Genomic DNA, 19,353 nt, shown 5'->3' with positions numbered 1-19,353 from the left:
TAGCAAAAAGAATTGAGCAACACATCAAAAAGCTCATACACCATGATCAAGTTGGGTTTATTCTGGGAATATAAGGATTCAATATACGCAAATCAATCAATGTGATATACCATATTAACAAATTTAAACATAAAAACCATATAATCATCTCAATAGATGCAGAAAAAGCCTTTGACAAAATTCAGCACCCATTTATGATTAAAACTCTTCCAAAAATGGGCATAGAAGGAACCTACCTCAACATAGTAAAGGCCATATATGATAAGCCTACAGCAAACATTATTCCCAATGGTGAGAAACTGAAAGCATTCCCCCTACCATCAGGAACAAGACAAGGGTGTTCACTTTCACCACTATTATTCAACATAGTTCTGGAAGTCCTAGCTACAGCAATCAGAGAAGAAAAAGAGATAAAAGAAATCCTGATAGGAAAAGAAAAAGTAAAGCTCTCACTGTTTGCAGATAACATGATACTGTACATAGAAAACCCTAAAGATAGTATCAGAAAATTACTAGAGCTAATTAGCGAATTTAACACAGTTGCAGGATACAAAATCAATACACAGAAGTCATTTGCATTTCTATATACTAACAATGAAAAATCAGAAAGAGAAATTAAGGAATCAATCCCATTCACCACTGGAACAAAAAGAATTAAATATCTGGGAGTAAACTTACCTAAGGAGACAAAAGAACTGTACACAGAAAGTTATAAGACACTGATGAAAGAAATCAAAGATGACATAAACAGATGGAGAGATATTCCATGTTCCTGGGTAGGAAGAATCAATACAGTTAAATGAGTATAGTATACTACCAAATGCAATCTACAAATTCAATGTGATCCCTATAAAATCACCAATGACATTTTTCATAGAACTAGAACAATATTTCACAATCCATATGGAAACACAAAAGACCCCAAATAGCCAAAGCAGTCTTGAGAAAGAAGAATGGAGCTGGAGGAATCAACCTTCCTGACTTCAGATTATACTACAAAGCTATGGTCATCAAGACAGTGTGGTACTGGCACAAAAACTGAATTAAAGACCAATGGAACAAGATAGAAAGCCCAGAAATAAACCCATGCACCTTTGGGTACCTTATTTTTGACAAAGGAGACAAGAATATACAATGGGACAAAGAAAAAAAGCCTCTTCAATAAATGGTGCTGGGAAAAGTGGACCACTACATCTGGTCCCATCACTTCTTGGGAAATAGATGGGGAAACAGTGTCAGACTTTATATTTGGGGGCTCCAAAATCACTGCAGATGGTGACTGCAGCCATGAAATTAAAAGACGGTTACTCCTTGGAAAGAAAGTTATGACCAACCTAGATAGCATATTCAAAAGCAGAGACATTGCTTTGCCAACAAAGGTCTGTCTAGTCAAGGCTATGGTTTTTCCAGTACTCATGTATGGATGTGAGAATTGGACTGTGAAGAAAGCTGAGCGCCAAAGAATTGATGCTTTTGAACTGTGGTGTTGGAGAAGACTCTTGAGAGTCCCTTGGACTGCAAGGAGATCCAACCAGTCCATTCTGAGGAGATCAGTCCTGGGTATTCTTTGGAAAGAATGATGCTAAAGCTGAAACTCCAGTACTTTGGCCACCTCATGCGAAGAGTTGACTCACTGGAAAAGACTCTGATGCTGGGAGGGATTGGAGGCAGGAGGAGAAGGGGACGACAGAGGATGAGATGGCTGGATGGCATCACTGACTCAATGGACTTGAATTTGAATAAACTCCGGGAGTTGGTGATGAACAGGTAGGCCTGGCGTGCTGCAATTCATGGGGTCACAAAGAGTTGGACATGACTGAGCGACTGAACTGAACTGAACTGAACCTGTAAAAGTATGAAATTAGAACACTTCCTAACACCTTACACAAAGATAAACTCAAATAGATTAAGGACATAACTGTGAGACCAGAAACTATAAAAATCTTAGAGGAAAACATAGGCAGAACACTTGATGACATAAATCAAAGCAAGAACATTCTATGACCCACCTCCTAGAGTAACATAAATAAAAACAAAAGTAAAGTGGGGCCTGGCCAAACTTAAAAGCTTTTGCACAGCAAAGGAAACTATAAACAATGTGAAAAGACAACCCTTGGAATGGGAGAAAATAATGGCAAATGAAACAACTGGCAAATGATTCACTTCCAAAATATACAAGCAGCTCATACAACTCAATACCAGAAAAACAAACAACTGAATCAAAATGTGAGAAAATGACTTAAACAGACATTTCTCCAAAGAAGACATACAGATGGCTAACAAACACAGGAAAAGATGCTCATAATCACTCATTATTAGAGATATGCAAATCAGAACCACAATGAGATATCACCTTACACCAGTCAGAATGGCCATCATCAAAAAGTCAACAAACTAAATGCTGGAGAGGGTGTGGAGAAAAGGGAACGCTCTTGTGCTTTTGGTGGAAATGTAGCTTGATACAGCCAATATGGAAGATGGTATGGAGATTCCTTAGAAAACTAGGCATAAACTCACCATATGACCCAGCAATCCCACTCCTAGGCATATACCCTGAGGAAACCAGGGTTGAAAAAGACACATGTATCCCATTATACATTGCAGTACTATTTACAATACCCAGAACATGGAAGCAACCCACATGCCCATCAACAGATGAATGGATAAAGAAGTTGCGGTACATACACACAATGGGATATTACTCAGCCATAAAAACAAACGCATTTGAGTCAGTTCTGATGAGGTGGATGAACCTAGAACATATTATACAGAGTGAAGTGAGTCAGAAAGAGAAAGATAAATATCATATTCTTATGCACATATACAGAATCTAGAAAAAAATGGTTGTGAAGAATTTATTTTCAGGGCAGCAGTAGAGAAACACACATAGAGAATAGACTTATGGGCATGGGGAGAGGGGAAGCGGGTGAGACGAATGTAATGATTAATATGGAAACTTACATTACCATATGTAAAACAGATAGCCAACAGGAATTTGCTGCATGGCTCAGGAAACTCAAACAGGGCTCTGTATCAACCTAGAGGGGTGGGATGTGGAGGGAAATGGGAGGGACGGTCAAAAGGGAGGGGATATATGTATACCTATGGACTGCAAGGAGATCCATTCTGAAGGAGATCAGCCCTTGGATTTCTTTGGAAGGAATGATGCTAAAGCTGAAACTCCAGTACTTTGGCCACCTCATGCGAAGAGTTGACTCACTGGAAAAGACTCTGATGCTGGGAGGGATTGGGGGTAGGAGGAGAAGGTGATGACAGAGGATGAAATGGCTGGATGGCATCACTGACTCGATGGACATGGGTTTGGCTGAACTCTGGGAGTTTGTGATGGACAGGGAGGCCTGGCGTGCTGCAATTCATGGGGTCGCAAAGAGTCAGACACGACTGGGCAACTGAACTGAACTGAACTGATGGCTAATTCATGATGAGGTTTGACAGTAAACAATGAAGTTCTGTAAAGCAACTATCTTTCAATTAAAAATATATTTAAAAATAAATAAAAACAAAAATAAACAAGTAGTATCTAATTAAACTTAAAACATTTTGCACAGCAAAGGAAACTATAAACAAAGTGAAAAGACAACCCTTAGAATGGGAGAAAATAATAGCAAATAACAAAAACACAACAGATTAACTTCAATAATATACAAGCAGCTCATGCAACTCAATACCAGAAAAACAAAAATCCAATCAAAAAGTGGGTGGAAGATCTGAACAGACATTTCTCCAAAGCAGACATACAGATAGTTAAAAAACACATGAAAAGATGCTCAACATCGCTCATTATTACAGAAATGCAAATCAAAATTACAATGAGGTATCAACTATGAGATGGGAGATGGGAATACCAGACCACCTGACTTGCCTCTTGAGAAACCTATATGCAGGTCAGGAAGCAACACTTAGAACTGGACATGAAACAACAGACTGGCTCCAAATAGGAAAAGGAGTATGTCAAAGCTGTATATTGTCACCCTGCTTATTTAACTTATATGCAGAGTACATCATGAGAAACACTGGGCTGGAAGAAGCACAAGCTGGAATCAAGATTGCCAGGAGAAATATCAATAACCTCAGATATGCAGATGACATCACCCTTATGGCAGAAAGTGAAGAGGAACTAAAAAGCCTCTTGATGAAAGTGAAAGAGGAGAGTGAAAACGTTGGCTTAAAGCTCAACATTCAGAAAAGTAAGATCATGGCATCTGGTCCCATCACTTCATGGGAAATAGATGGGGAAACAGTGGAAACAGTGTCAGACTTTATATTTGGGGGCTCCAAAATCACTGCAGATGGTGACTGCAGCCATGAAATTAAAAGACGCTTACTCCTTGGAAGGAAAGTTATGACCAACCTAGATAGCATATTCAAAAGCAGAGACATTACTTTACCAACAAAGGTCCGTCTAGTCAAGGCTATGGTTTTTCCAGTAGTCATGTACAGATGCGAGAATTGGACTGTGAAGAAAGCTGAGCGCCAAAGAATCGATGCTTTTGAACTGTGGTGTTGGAGAAGACTCTTGAGAGTCCCTTGGACTGCAAGGAGATCCAACCAGTCCATCCTAAGGGAGATCAGTCCTGGGTGTTCATTGCAAGTACTGATGCTGAGGCTGAAACTCCAATACTTTGGCCAGCTCATGCGAAGAGTTGACTCATTGGAAAAGACCCTGATGTTGGGAGGGATTGGAGGCAGGAGGAGAAGGGGACGACAGAGGATGAGATGGTTGGATGGCATCACTGACTCAATGCACATGAGTTTGGGTGAACTCCGGGAGTTAGTGATGGACAGGGAGGCCTGGCGTGCTGTGATTCATGGGGTCACAAAGAGTTGGACATGACTGAGCGACCGGACTGAACTGATCAACTCATGCTGGTCAGAATTGTCAGCATCAATCTATAAAAAGTAAATGCTAGAAACGGTGTGTCTAAAAAGGAACCTCTTGCTCTGTTGGTGGGTATGTAAATTGATACAACCACTATGGAAGACAGCATGCAGATTCCTTAAAAAACTAGGAATAAAAGTACCATATGCCAGTAATCCCACTACTGGGCATATACTCTGAGAAAAGCATAATTGAAAAGGACATACATACTCTAATGTTCATTACACCACTACTTACAATAGCTAGGACATGGAAACAACCTAGATGTCCATTAACAGATGAATGGATACAGAATCCATCGTACACATATACAATGTTACTCTGCCATAAAAAGAAACTCATTTGAGTCAATTCTAATAAGGTCGATGAATATAATGCCTATTATACAGAGTGAAGTAAGTAAAAAAAATATATCATATATATTAATGCATATATAAGGAATCTAGATTGGAGACAGAAATGGCAACCCACTCCAGTATTCTTACCTAGAGAATCCTGTGGACAGAGGAGTCTGGTGGGCTGCTGTCCATAGGGTCGCATAGAGTCGGACACAACTGAAGCGACTTAGCAAACATTGCATGCATTGGAGAAGGGAATGGCAACCCACTCCAGTGTTCTTGCCTGAAGAATCCCAGGGACGGAGGAGCCTAGTGGGCTGCCATCTATGGCACTGCACAGAGTCGGACATGACTGAAGCAACTTAGCAGCAGCAACAGCATGGAATCTAGAAAGATGGTACTGATGAATCTATTTGCAAGGCAGAAATGGAGACGCAAACATAGAGAACAGACTTGTGGACATACAGGGCAAAAGAGAGGGTAGCATGTAATCACACATTACCATATGAAAAATAGATAGCCAGTGGGAATTTGCTTATGACACAGGGAGCTCAACCCGGTCCTCTGTGACAACCTACATGGGTGGGATGTGGTGGGATGTGGGAAGGAGTTTCAGGATATAGGTATACCTGAGGCTGTTTCATTTTGATGTATAGCAGAAACTAACACAACATTGTAAGGCATTTATCCTCCATTGTGTGTTGTGTGTTAGTCGCTCAGTCATTTTCAACTCTTGGTAACCCCATGGACTATAGTCCATCAGGCTCTTCTGTCCATGGAATTCTCCAGGCAAGAATACTGGAGTGGGCTGCCATTTCCTTCTCCAAGTATCTTGCTGACCCAGGGAATAAACACAGGACTCCTGCATTGCAGGCAGATTCTTTACCATCTGAGCCACCAGGGAAGTCAATTAAAAAGACAAATTTAAAAAAGAATTTACAGAGTGAGTGACAGCTAATTATCTCAAGGTCCCAAATAATATATTGAAATGATAGTTCCTTAAACTCCTGTATCAAAGTTTTAATCAGTTCCTTAACTGCTAAATACTTAATCCCTGGGCTTATGTACATTCATTATTTTCAGGAAGAAATCTCCACGGAACCTTGCTCTTTTTTATTTATTTTCTTTTTCTTTCTTTCCTTTTATTTTCTTCTAGCAATAAGAGTATGAGACTTCTCAGAGGGAATGGAAAAAACTTTCTAAAGGGGGGGGGGAGAGAAACGAAGAAACAGGAACAGAAAATACCCCAGTGTCTAATACAAGGAAACTACACCACACCAGGAATTCATAAATGGCCAGCAAATAACCAACAAAGATATAGCACTGTCTACTAATACCCTGAAGATCCCAGGATCATAGAGGTTACAAGACATAATTAGCCCCAGTTAATATCTCTGGGAAAATTCTGGGAACTTGCATCAGTTCAGTTGCTCAGTAGTGTCCGACTCTTTGTGACCCCATGGACTGCAGCACACCAGGCTTTCCTGTCCATCACCAACTCCCAGAGCTTGCTCAAACTTACGTCCATCGAGTTGGTGACGCCATCCAACCATCTCATCCTCTGTCGTCCCCTTCTCCTCCCACCTTTGATCTTTCCCAGTATCAGGGTCTTTTCCAGTGAGTCAGTTGTTCACATCAGGTGGCCAAAGTATTAGAGTTTCAGCTTTAGCATCAGTCCTTCCAATGAATATTCAGGACTGATTTCTTTTAGGATGGACTGGTTGGCTCTCCTTGCAGTCCAAGGGACTCTCAAGAGTCTTCTCCAACACTACAGTTCAAGATCATCAATTCTTTGGCGCTCAGCTTTCTTTATGGTCCAACTCTCACATCCATACATGACTACTGGAAAAAAAAATAGCTTTGACTAGATGGACCTTTGGCTGTCTAAGTTTGTCACAGCTTTTCTTCCAAGGAACAAACACCTTGCAATTTCATGACTGTAGTCACCATCTGTAGTGATTTTGGAGCCCACGAAAAAAAAGTCTCTTTGTTTCCACTGTTTCCCCATCTATTTGCTATGAAGTGATGGGACCAGAAGCTATGATCTTTGTTTTTTGAATGCTGAGTTTTAAGCCAGCTTTTTCATTCTCTTCTTTCATCTTCATCAAGAGGCTCCTTAGTTCTTCGTTTTCTGCCATAAAGGTGGTGTCATCTGCGTATCTGAGGTTATTGATGTTTCTCCCAGCAATCTTGATTTCAGCTTGTGCTTCTTCTAGCCTGGCATTTTGCATGATGTACTCCATGCATAAGTTAAGGGTGACAATATACAGCCTTGATGTACTCCTTTCCCAAATTTAAACCAGTTTGTTGTTTTGTGTCCTGACCTGCATACTGGTTTCTCCAGAGGCAGATAAGGTGGTCTGGTATTACCATCTCTTTAAGAACTTTTCACAGTTTGTTGTGATTCACACAGTCGAAGGCTTTAGCGTAGTCAATGAAGCAGAAGTAGATGTTTTTCTGGAATTCCCTTGCTTTTTCTATGATCCAACAGATGTTGGGAATTTGATTTCTGGTTCTTCTGCCCTTTCTAAATCCAGTGTGTACATGGAATTTCTTGGTTCACATACTGTTGAAGCCTAGCTTGAAGGATTTTGAACATTACCTTGATAGCATGTGAAATGAGTGCAATTGTGCAGGAGTTTGAACATTTCTTGGCATTGTCCTTCTTTGTGACTGGAATGAAAATTGACCTTTTCCAGTCTTGTGGCTACTGCTGAGTTTTCCAAATTTCCTGATAGATTGAGTGTAGCATTTTAATAGCATCATATTTTAGCATCTGAAATAGTTCAGCTGGAATTCCATCACCTCGACTAGCTTTTTTTGTAGTAATGCTTCCTAAAACCCACCTGACTTCACACTCCAAGCTGTCTGGCTCTAGGTGAGTGATCACACAGTCTTGGTTATCTGGGTCATTAAGAACTTTTTTGTACAGTTCTTTGTATTCTTGCCACCTCTTCTTAATATCTTCTGCTTCTGTTAGGTCGTTACTGTTTCTGTCCTTTATTGTGCCCATCTTTGCATGAAATGTTCCCTTGGTATCTCTAATTTTCTTGAAGAGATTTCTAGTCTTTCCTATTCTATTTCTTCCTTTATTTCTTTGCATCGATCACTTAAGAAGGCTTTCGTCTCTCTCCTTGCTATTCTTTGGAACTCTGTATTCAATGGATTCATCTTTCCTTTTCCCATTTGCTTTTCACATCTCTTCTTTTCTTAGCTATTTGTAAGGCCTCCTCAGACAGCCATTTTGTTTTGCTTCATTTCTTTTTCTTGGAGATGGTTTTGGTCACCACCAAGTACAATGTTACAAACTTCTGTCCACAGTGCTTCAGGAGTTGTGTCTATCAGATCTAATCACTTGAATTTATTTGTCACTGTATAATCATAAATGATTTGATTTTGGTCATACCTGAATGGCCTAGTGATTTTCCCTAATTCTTCAATTTAAGTCTGAATTTGGCAATAAGGAATTCATGATCTGAGCCACAGGCAGCTCCCAGTCTTGCCTGGTGACTATATAGAACTTCTCCATCTTTTGCTGCAAAGAATATAACCAACCTGATTTTGATACTGACCATCTGGTGATGTCCAAGTGTAGAGTCCTCTCTTGTGTTGTTGGAAGAGGGTATTTGCCATGACTGTTGATTCTCTTAGCAAAACTCTGTTAGCCTTTGTCCTGCTTCATTTTGTACTCCAAGGCCAAATTTGCCTGTTATTCCATGTATCTCTTGACTTCTTACTTTTGCATTCCAGTCCCCTATAATGAAAAGGATATATATATATATATATATATATATATATATATATATATATATATACATTGGTGTTAGTTATAAAAGTTCTTGTGGGTCTTCATAGAACCATTCAACTTCAGCTTCTTCAGCATTAGTGGTTGGGGCATAGACTTGGATTACTGTGATATTGAATGGTTTGCCCTGGAAACAAAGTGAGATCATTCTGTCATTTTTGAGATTGTACCCAAGTACTGCATTTTGGACTGTTGTGTGAGTATGAGGGCTACTCCATTTATACTAAGGGATTCTTGCCCACAGTAGTAAATATAATGGTCATCTGAGTTAAATTCGCCCACCCACCCATTTTCATTCAGTGATTCCTAAAATGTCAGTGTTCTCTCTTGCCATCTCCTGTTTGACCACTTCTAATTTACTTTGATTCATGGACCTAACATTCCAGGTTCCTAGGCAAAACTCTTCTTTACAGCATCAGACTTTACTTTCACCAACAGACACACCCATCACTGGGCATCATTTCTGCGTTGCCTCAGCCTCTTCACTGCTTCCGTAGCTGAATCTCTGCTCTTCTCCAATAGCATACGGGACATCTACCATCCTGGGAGGTTCATGTTTCAGTGTCATATCTTTATGCCTTTTCAGACTGTTCATGGGGTATTCAAGGCAAGAATGCCGAAGTGGTTTGGATTTCCTTCTCCAGTGGACATTTTTTTTTTTTTTTTAGTTTTCTGAATGCTGAGTTTTCTTTTTTTTTATTTTTATTTTTTTAGTTTTTTATTTTTTAAATTTTAAAATCTTTAAACCAGTGGACATTTTTGTCAGAACTCTCCACCATGACCTATCCATCTTGGGAGGCCCTACACAGCATGGCTCATAGTTTCACTGAATTACACAAAGCTGTGATCCATGTGATAATTTTGGTTATTTTCTGTGATTGTGGTTTTCCTTCTGTCTGCCCTCTGATGGATGAAGATAAGAGGCTTGTGCAACTTCTTGATGGGAGGGACTGGCTATGGGGAAAATCCGGTCTTGCTTTGATGGGCAGGGCCATGCTCAGTAAATGTTCAATCCAATTTTCTGCTGATGGATGGGGCCGTGCTCCTTCTCTGTAGTTTGGCCTGAGCCCAAACTATGGTAGGGGTAATGGCAACCTCCTCCAAAAAAATTTATGCCAGCACACTGTGTCTCCCGGCACTGCTGCTGTCAGTGCTCCTGGTCACACAGCAAGCCACTGTCAATCCATGACTTCACCAGAGATTTCAAAACACTCACAGGCAAGTAGGGCTCAGTCCCTTGTGGGCTTACTGCTCTTGTCTCCTGGGTCCTAGAGCACACAAGGTTTTGTTTGTGCCCTCCAAGCATCTCTGGCAGGTATGAGGTTTGATTTTAAACACAATTGGGCCCCTCCTACCATTGTGGTGAGGCTGCTCCTTTGTCCTTGGATGTGGGGTATGTTTTTTGGTGGGTTCCAACATTTTGCTATCGATCGTTGTTCAGCAGCTAGTTGCAAGTTTAGTATTCTCACAGGAAAAGATAAGCACATGCCCTTTTACTCTGCCATCTTGGAGTGGATTAAACCACTGGCTGTTGGTAAATGGACTCAATTTCCCACTCTTGTCCCTTCCCCTGGAAATCTAGAGGTGGAGTGAAGGTTGCAGTCTTCTGATCACATGGCTGGTTTCCCTGGAAGCAGCCCCTATCCTTAGGTTGCCTAGAGGCTTTCCAAAAGTCGCTCCATTAACCTAACAACAGACATCATTACTGAATATATATTTATCATTACAAATCACAAAATTATAACTGTAGATATCACCCATTTTTTTCTTCCTTTTTTTATTTTTTTTTATTTTTTTGTAGCTGTGCTGTACTTCTTGTGCAATAGTTTCCCAACCAGGGATTGAACCCGGGTGCTCAGCAGTGAAAGCACAGAGTCCCACTGCAGCCCAGGCAACAATGACCAATTCTATATCATTATAGCTTTGCCTTCTCTACAAGGTTAAATTAAATAAAAATCATAAGACTTTTAGTCCTTTATATCTGGATATATCAGTGTTGCATTTATCAGTAGTTCACTCCTTTTTAGTGTTAAATAGTATTCTACTGAATGGACATACCATATTTTGTTTATCCATTCATTTGGGTTGTTTTTCTAATTTGGGCTACTATGAATAAGGCTGCTACAAACACTTACATGGAGGTCTTTGTGTGAACATGTGTCTTCATTTCTTGGGAAGGTACCTAGGAGTGAAATTGCTGGGTCATATGGTAACTCTACTTCTAATTTTCTGAGGAACCTGTTTTCCAAACTACTGTACTACATTACATTCCAACCAGCAGTGTATGAGGCTCCAGTTTCTCCACACTAATCGTCTGATGTTCTGGTACCCCACTGTGGTTTTAATTGGCATTTCCCTAACAATGAGCACCTTTTCACTCCAGTTCAATTGTAAGGTAAACATAGCAGCTGCCATTGGTGGAGAATCTATCATCCTCCAGGGGCTCTTCATATGAAATCTCATTCAACAGCATAACAACCCTGGGAATCAGCTCATATACGTACAAATGAGTAAACTAAGTCTCATAGAGGTAGACTAACTTGGCCAAGGTAACACAAAAAGTAAGCAGAAAGCTGGCTTTGCAAGAGGTAAGTTGGTTTCTATGTCTGTTCCTTCCCTGGCAGTGAACAGAAGATGCAGTTTCCTGTGCCACAATAATCCACAATCTTATTCTTTGGAACATCTGACACAGCTCTCACAGGGAGTCATATGAGATTTATTTTAGGCACGATTTCACTGTCTAGAAGAAAGTGAAAATGACAACTGAAACCACATGGAAGAGTCTACCTCCATCTCCTTTTATAGGCTATTAGGAATTATTCTTCAGATATCTTAGCTGTCACTTACCACATCTCTGAGAGCAAAATGAAAACAAAGGTGCTCAAATTGGCTGACCTGCCAAGAACAACTGCAGCATAAAGGGACCTAAAACCCATCTTGGAGGCAAGCCACAAAACCATCCCCCCTTGCCCTTAGAAGTATCTACTACAGATTGGCATGTGGTGGCTCAGTGGTAATGCAGCCAACACAGGAGATGTGGGTTTGATCCCTGGGTTGAGATTTCCTGAAGGAGGAAATGGCAACCCACTCCAGTATTCTTGCCTGAAAAATTCCATGGGCAGAGGGGCCTGGAAGGCTATAGTCCATGGGGTGATAAAGAGTCAGACATGACTGAGTAACTGAGCAAACACACACACACCCACACCCACACCCACACACACACACACACACACACACACACACACACACATCTACCTCTACAAGGATTAAATCATGCGCTACTGCAGCTGCTGACCTTCAACACTCCTTGAACGGAGTTCAGGGTGGAGAGCAGAAGTGAAGCACTCTGTGCTCAAGGGGCAAAAACTGGCAGGACAGGTCTTCAGATAGTTGGATATTTTCAGGAGTGGAATTTATAAGCCCAATTCTTGTATCTCCCCATATCTAAAAAACCAGTAACATCCTTCAAGTTGATGACTGTTCCTTGCGATTAGCAAAGCTTCAGGAGGCTAGTAGAAAACTTCTGGGAAAATAAGTGGTGGATTGCATGTATTCCCCCTTCAAAATCACATATATCCTAACCTTTTTCCCTGCCTCTTTGGAACAGTTTCTCAGAGCTATCTGAAGTACTGTCTTCCAGGTTTCAGCCCTCATTTTGCCCCAAATAAAACTTAACTATCAATTCTCACTTTGTACAAATTTTTAAGGCAATAGAAGAGAGTTCTTAGCTACTAAAAACACTCAGAGGTGCAACTTCATGGCACAAAACAACAGGAAATGAGTGCGTGGACTGCAGCCAAAAGGGTTTATGTGACAAATTTTCCAAATGTCACAAAACATAATTCATTCAGAAACTGATGACTAGGAGAGTTAATTAGAATGATGCGAAAGCAGTGGTAACAGATGGAAAATCAGTGCTATTTGGTGGCAATAAACTAATATTATCAACCGTGGTTATGGGCCCAATTTCAACAAAAGCTCTAAAGAAAGTCCAGGCTTTTGATGATTTTCCCAAAGGCCTAGTCCAGGAAAGGCATCCCTTTGAGCAGCACTGCTTGGAGCACACGAGCTGCAACGTGAAAAGCCCAGCAGAGCAGTTCTGCAATCAGAGTGGGGGCACGGGGTGGGCAAGGGTCTGGAATGTAACTTTAAGGACCACAATGGAAGTGAGTGAGAATGGGAGAAAGAACTGTTGTTTCCAACCACATCGCACAGGCCCCTCAAATTCAAAAACAGATACTGGTTCAAAGTCTTTACCAGCAGACCCAAAACTTAGCCACCAGACAAAGGAGAAAATATCTACTTATTAACTTTTGTTAAGATAAATGCCTTAGATTAGTAAGACTGGCAGCTGTAAGAGCAAAAAATGCTAAAATGAGTAGATAAGGATTTCCTAACTTAACCTGTGTACAAACCTTCCTATTTAACTTATATTTTGCAAGAAGAGTGTATTGGATGGTATGATGACATATACGTCTCTAAGTCTGGATTCTAACTGTAAGGAGAGGAGATGAAAAGAAGCTGAGATCTGACTAAAATATGTCTAAAGGCTGAACATATGGTGGCTCCTCATGTTCAGAGGCACTGTGACCTACCCCTCACCCTGGGTTAATAGCTTAAGTCCTGTCTTGTTCTTTCCTGCAGCTTCGACTTACCAGTGTGTCTCCATATCAGCCCCACAGTGCCTGGCCCTTCTCCTTCAGGTCTCAACTTAAACATGAAGTTTCTCCTAGATCTGAGTCTATCAGGGGGGACTCTGCTGAACTGACTACTCTGTGCTGTCTCAGCCCTGTGCCTGCATGCCCTAGACTCTACTCTGTGGCTACAAAGAGCAGAGTACTTGATGTTAACTGCTGCTCCTATCCTTGCTCCCCTAGACAGGATGGCAGGGATACATGGGTGTGACTCACACTTGGCCCTTGCATGCATAGGCTGCATAATAAATGAGCTTAAAGAATGAAAAGAAATATGTCCTGAAACAGTCCAGAGCATGTAGTCTGAATGACCTGCTTGCCCACATCTGATAGTGGCTGCAATTAATGACCTCATGGGGATATCACCCTCTCAATATTCTGTTCTGGGTGAATCCTTGCCTCTTCTCCGACTGAGGATGTGGGCTGGGGTTGCCTGGGGTGCAGCAAAACACCCATTGGGAGGAGGACAGCAGAACTCAGCTAAAAAGGAAAACAGTTCTTTAAGTATTATAAACAGCCATGGCTCTCCATCCAATGCAACACATTTCTGGAAGACTATCAGCAAACTTTATAGATCTATCTTCTAGCTCTCAGTTCAGTTCAGTTGCTCAGTAGTGTCTGACTCTTTGAGACCCCGTGGACTGCAGCACACCAGGCTTCCCTGTTCATCACCAACTCCCAGAGCTTACTCAAATTCATGTCCATTGAATCAGTGATGCCATCCAACCATCTCATCCTCTGTTGTCCCCTTCTCTTCCTGCCTTTAATCTTTCCCAGCATCAGGGTCTTTTCCAATAAGTCATTTCTTCACATCAGGTGGCCAAAGTATTGGAGTTTCAGCTTCAGCATCAGTCCTCCCAATGAATATTCAGGGCTGATTTCCTTTAGGATGGACTGGTTGGATCTCCTTGCAGTCCAAGAGACTCTCAAGAGTCTTCTCCAACACCACAGTTCAAAAGCATCAATTCTTCAGCACTCAGCTTTCTTTATAGTCCAACTCTCACAACCATACATGACTACTGGAAAAACCATAACCTTGACTAGACGGACCTTTGTCAGCAAAATAATGTAATGTCTCTGCTTTTTAATATGCTGTCTAGGTTTGTCATAGCTTTTCTTCTAAGGAGCAAGCGTCTTTTAATTTATGGCTGCATCAGCTATCATTTCTAATAGTTTTCACTGTGTCTTGCTTTTTAAAATCTGTGATGGAAATTGCTTTATGTGTGTGTGTGTGTGTGTGTGTGTGTGTGTGTGTGTGTTCTTAAGGGAATGGAGAATGAAGGGAGAAAAGGAAGACCATATGGTGGTAAAAAAGCAAATACAAGCAGATGACAAATTCCACTGGTGGACTCAGCTTCATTTCTCATACAATCTTCTGCTCTGCAGTTTTGACAAAGGGCCTGGTCCTGAGACAGTTGCTTGCAGAGTGCACCAATTCTTACTCCCCTGGGGGTAGTTGTTTGGGAAGCTGTTATGGGCAGCTGCCCATAGCCTCATTCTGCATCTCTGCCTCTCTCTGTCACTCAGAACCCAATTTCAGGATTTCCCAAAACTGAGTTTCTGCTTTTGCGATTTCTCTGCAGCTTCCCCAGTTTTGACCTAAAGTCTCCCTCATTTCTCCAGTGCAGCCCTCTTACAGGCATCCTGAACATGACAAATGCCAGGATACAATACTGTGGAGGGTTCTCTACTGACCTGGGGACCTTCTTCCACCTATACCTGGCATCTAGACACCGTATCAGATACAACCTCATGGTAGCATACCAGCAGAGAGCCTCCACTGCCTTCAGCTCCAGGGGCTCCTATTTGGGAACAACAGCACCCCCATGAGAGCATGCTAGCCACACAGGCCAGCTCTTTCTCTTATTACCACACCAGCTACCTGGTCAGCAAGCCATGTCAGGTGTCAGGAGTTGAATAGAGAGCGTGTAGGAGCTTGCCAGCAGTAAAGAGGATAAGGAAGACAAGGGAGGCAAGTGGGGACAGAAGAGCAGGGCCCCAGGCTGGACAGGACCAAGGCCACTCCTGTATTCCCCACAGCCTTCATGAGCTCCTCCACCCAAGGAGGCCAGGCTTGGGGCACAGCTGGTGCTGGGCCTGCCTCCCTCCTTTCTCACAAGACCAAACAAGGCTCAGGGGGCTACACCAGGCTCTGTAGAGGACAACCCAGAAGGATGGAGAGCAGCACACCAACTCCTTGCTTGCAAATCTCCAGTGACTTCCCACTCACTGCATGTTTCTTTTCTTTTTTTTTTTCCCTGGAGGTCACAAAACCCTTTCTTTGGAATATAATTTTTTCCTACACAGGACTGCATTATATGAATAAGAGAAAGCAGTGGGGCATAAAGAGCCTGACTTGCACAGATTTCCTCTAAATCCCTGAAAATTCCTCATGACAGATTAAACTCCAGACAACCAGGGAGGGTCTCACCTTGGCCTGGCCACATGTCCCAACCTGCCAGACCTCCAGGCTCAGCTACTCCAGGGCCACTTTCAATTCCATGCCTTCTACCTGCCTCTGGACAACAAGCTCCTGAAGGCAAGTCTAGATCTTTATCTCCACCTGGAATGTTCTTCCCCGCAGTGCCCACAGTTTGGGGTCAGGCTAGACTAGAGACCTCTTCAAGAAAATTAGAGATACCAAGGGAACATTTCAGGCAAAGATGGGCTCGATAAAGGACAGAAATGGTATGCACCTAACAGAAGCAGAAGATATTAAGAAGAGGTGGCAAGAATACACAGAAGAACTGTACAAAAAAATCTTCATGACCCGGATAATCATGATGGTGTGATCACTTATCTACAGCCAGACATCCTGGAACGTGAAGTCAAGTGAGCCTTAGAAAGCATCACTACGAACAAAGCTAGTGGAGGTGATGGAATTCCAGTTGAGCTATTTCAAATCCTGAAAGATGATGCTGTGAAAGTGCTGTACTCAATACGCCAGCAAATTTGGAAAACTCAGTGGCCACAGGACTGGAAAAGGTCAGTTTTCATTCCAATCCCAAAGAAAGGCAATGCAAAAGAATGCTCAAACTACCACACAATTGCACTCATCTCACACGCTAGTAAAGTAATGCTCAAAATTCTCCAAGCTAGGGTTCAGCAATACGTGAACCGTGAACTTCCTGATGTTCAAGCGGGTTTTAGAAAAGGCAGAGGAACCAGAAATCAAATTGCCAACATCTGCTGGATCATGGAAAAAGCAAGAGAGTTCCAGAAAAACATCTATTTCTGCTTTATTGACTATGCCAAAGCCTTTGACTGTGTGGATCACAATAAACTGTGGAAAATTCTGAGAGAGATGGGAATACCAGGCCATCTGACCTGCCTCTTGAGAAACCTGTATGCAGGTCAGGAAGCAACAGTTAGAACTGGACATGGAACAACAGACTGGTTCCAAATAGGAAAAGGAGTACGTCAAGGCTGTATATTGTCACCCTGCTTATTTAACTTGTATGGAGAGTACATCATGAGAAACGCTGGGCTGGAAGAAGCACAAGCTGGACTCAAGATTGCTGGGAGAAATATCAATAACCTCAGACATGCAGATGACACCACCCTTATGGAAGAAAGTGAAGAGGAACTAAAAAGCCTCTTGATGAAAGTGAAAGTGGAGAGTGAAAAAGTTGGCTTAAAGCTCAATATTCAGAAAACGAAGATCATGGCATCTGATTCCAGCACTTCATGGGAAATAGATGGGGAAACAGTGTCAGACTTTATTTTTGGGGGGCTCCAAAATCACTGCAGATGGTGACTGCAGCCATGAAATTAAAAGACGCTTACTCCTTGGAAGGAAAGTTATGACCAACCTAGATAGCATATTCAAAAGCAGAGACTACTTTGCCGACTAAGGTCTGTCTAGTCAAGGTTTTTCCAGTAGTTATGTATGGATGTGAGAATTGGATTGTGAAGAAGGCTGAGCACCGAAGAATTGATGCTTTTGCACTGTGGTGTTGGAGAAGACTCTTGAGAGTCCCTTGGACTGCAAGGAGATCCAACCAGTCCATTCTGAAGGAGATCAGCCCTGGGATTGCTTTGGAAGGAATGATGCTAAAGCTGAAACTCCAGTACTTTGGCCACCTCATGCAAAGAGTTGACTCATTGGAAAAGACTCTGATGCTGGGAGGGATTGGGGGCAGGAGGAGAAGGGGACGACAGAGGATGAGATGGCTGGATGGCATCACGGACTCGATGGATGTGAGTCTGAGCGAACTCCGGGAGATGGTGATGGACAGGGAGGCCTGGCGCACTGCAATTCATGGGGTCGCAAAGAGTCGGACACGACTGAGAGACTGAACTGAACTTTGTTGCTTAGGTGAAAATTTCCCGAATTTTCAGAAAATGAGATGCTAGATCTTTGGGGCTCTAAATTTTTCTAAAATCATTGGTACAAGAAATTTCATTTACATTATCTTATTCCTAAAATTTTCTTATCTTATATTATCTTATTCTTACATTACACTATCTTATTCCTATGGAGAAGGAAATGGCAACCCACTCCAGTATTCTTGCCTGGAGAATCCCATGGATGGAGGAATCTTGTAGGCTACAGTCCATGGGGTAACAAAGAGTTGGACACAACTGAGTGACTTTGCTTTATTCCTTAAAATGTGTGGTGCAGACATCTGTATGGACTACCACACAATTGTACTCATCTCACATGCTAGCAAAGTAACGCTCAAAATTCTCCAAGCCAGCTTCAACAGTACATGAATCATGAACTTCCACATGTTCAAGCTGGTTTTAGAAAAGGCAGAGGAACCAGAGATCAAATTGCCAACATCCACTGGGTCATCAAGAAAGCAAGGGAGTTCCAGAAAAACGTCTACTTCTGCTTTATTGACTATGCCAAAGCCTTTGATTATGTGAAACACGACAAATTGTGGAAAATTCTGAAAGAGATGGGAATACCAGACCACCTGACTTGCCTCCTGAAAAATCTTTATGCATGTCAAGAAGCAACAGTTACAACTGTACATGGAACATAGAAGGGTTCCAAATCAGGAAATGAGTACATCAAGGCTGTATATTGTCACCCCGCTTATTAACTTATATGAAGAGTACATCATGCAAAATGCCAAGCTGAATGAAGCTCAAGCTGGAATCAAGATTGCTGGGAGAAATATCAATAACCCCAGATATGCAGATGATACCACCCTTATGGCAGAAAGTGAAGAAGAACTAAAGAGCCTCTTGATGAAGGTGAAAGAGGAGAGTGAAAAAGTTGGCTTAAAACGCAACATTCAAAAAACTAAGATCATGGCATCCGGTCCCATCACTTCATGGGAAATAGATGGGGAAACAGTGGAAACAGTGACAGATTTTATTTTCTTGGGCTCCAAAATCACTGCAGATAGTGACTGCAGCCAAGAAATTAACAGACATTTGCCCCTTGGAAGAAAAGCTATGAGAATCCCAGACAGCATATTAAAAAGCAGAGACAGTACTTTGCCAACCAAGTTCCATCTAGTCAAACCTATGGTTTTCCCAGTAGTCATGCATGGATGTGAGAGTTGGACTATAAGGAAAGCTGAGAGGACTCTTGGAGAAGACTCTTGAGAGACTCTCAGACTGCAAGGAGATCCAAGCAGTCAATCCTAAAGGAAATCAGTC

At 41.9% G+C, this 19,353-nt stretch overlaps 1 protein-coding gene across 4 annotated transcripts in view; it reads right to left on the bottom strand.

The window, feature by feature from the left end:
- Positions 1–19,353, bottom strand: part of VOPP1 (VOPP1 WW domain binding protein) — a 169,057-nt gene that overhangs the window by 102,288 nt on the left and 47,416 nt on the right. For 3 of the 4 annotated variants that reach the window (XM_069561179.1, XM_069561181.1, XM_069561180.1), the window contains one exon: positions 8,811–8,992. The exons of the other annotated variant lie outside the window; for it this stretch is intronic. In XM_069561179.1, the coding sequence (XP_069417280.1) occupies positions 8,811–8,813 (3 nt within the window). In that variant the 5' untranslated portion in view covers positions 8,814–8,992. The remainder of the gene's footprint in view (positions 1–8,810; positions 8,993–19,353) is intronic. 4 annotated transcript variants of the gene reach the window in all.

Source organism: Ovis canadensis, chromosome 19, assembly GCF_042477335.2.
Source record: "Ovis canadensis isolate MfBH-ARS-UI-01 breed Bighorn chromosome 19, ARS-UI_OviCan_v2, whole genome shotgun sequence".
NCBI classification, from domain to species: domain Eukaryota; kingdom Metazoa; phylum Chordata; class Mammalia; order Artiodactyla; family Bovidae; genus Ovis; species Ovis canadensis.
This window is presented reverse-complemented; position numbering and strand designations above follow the sequence as displayed.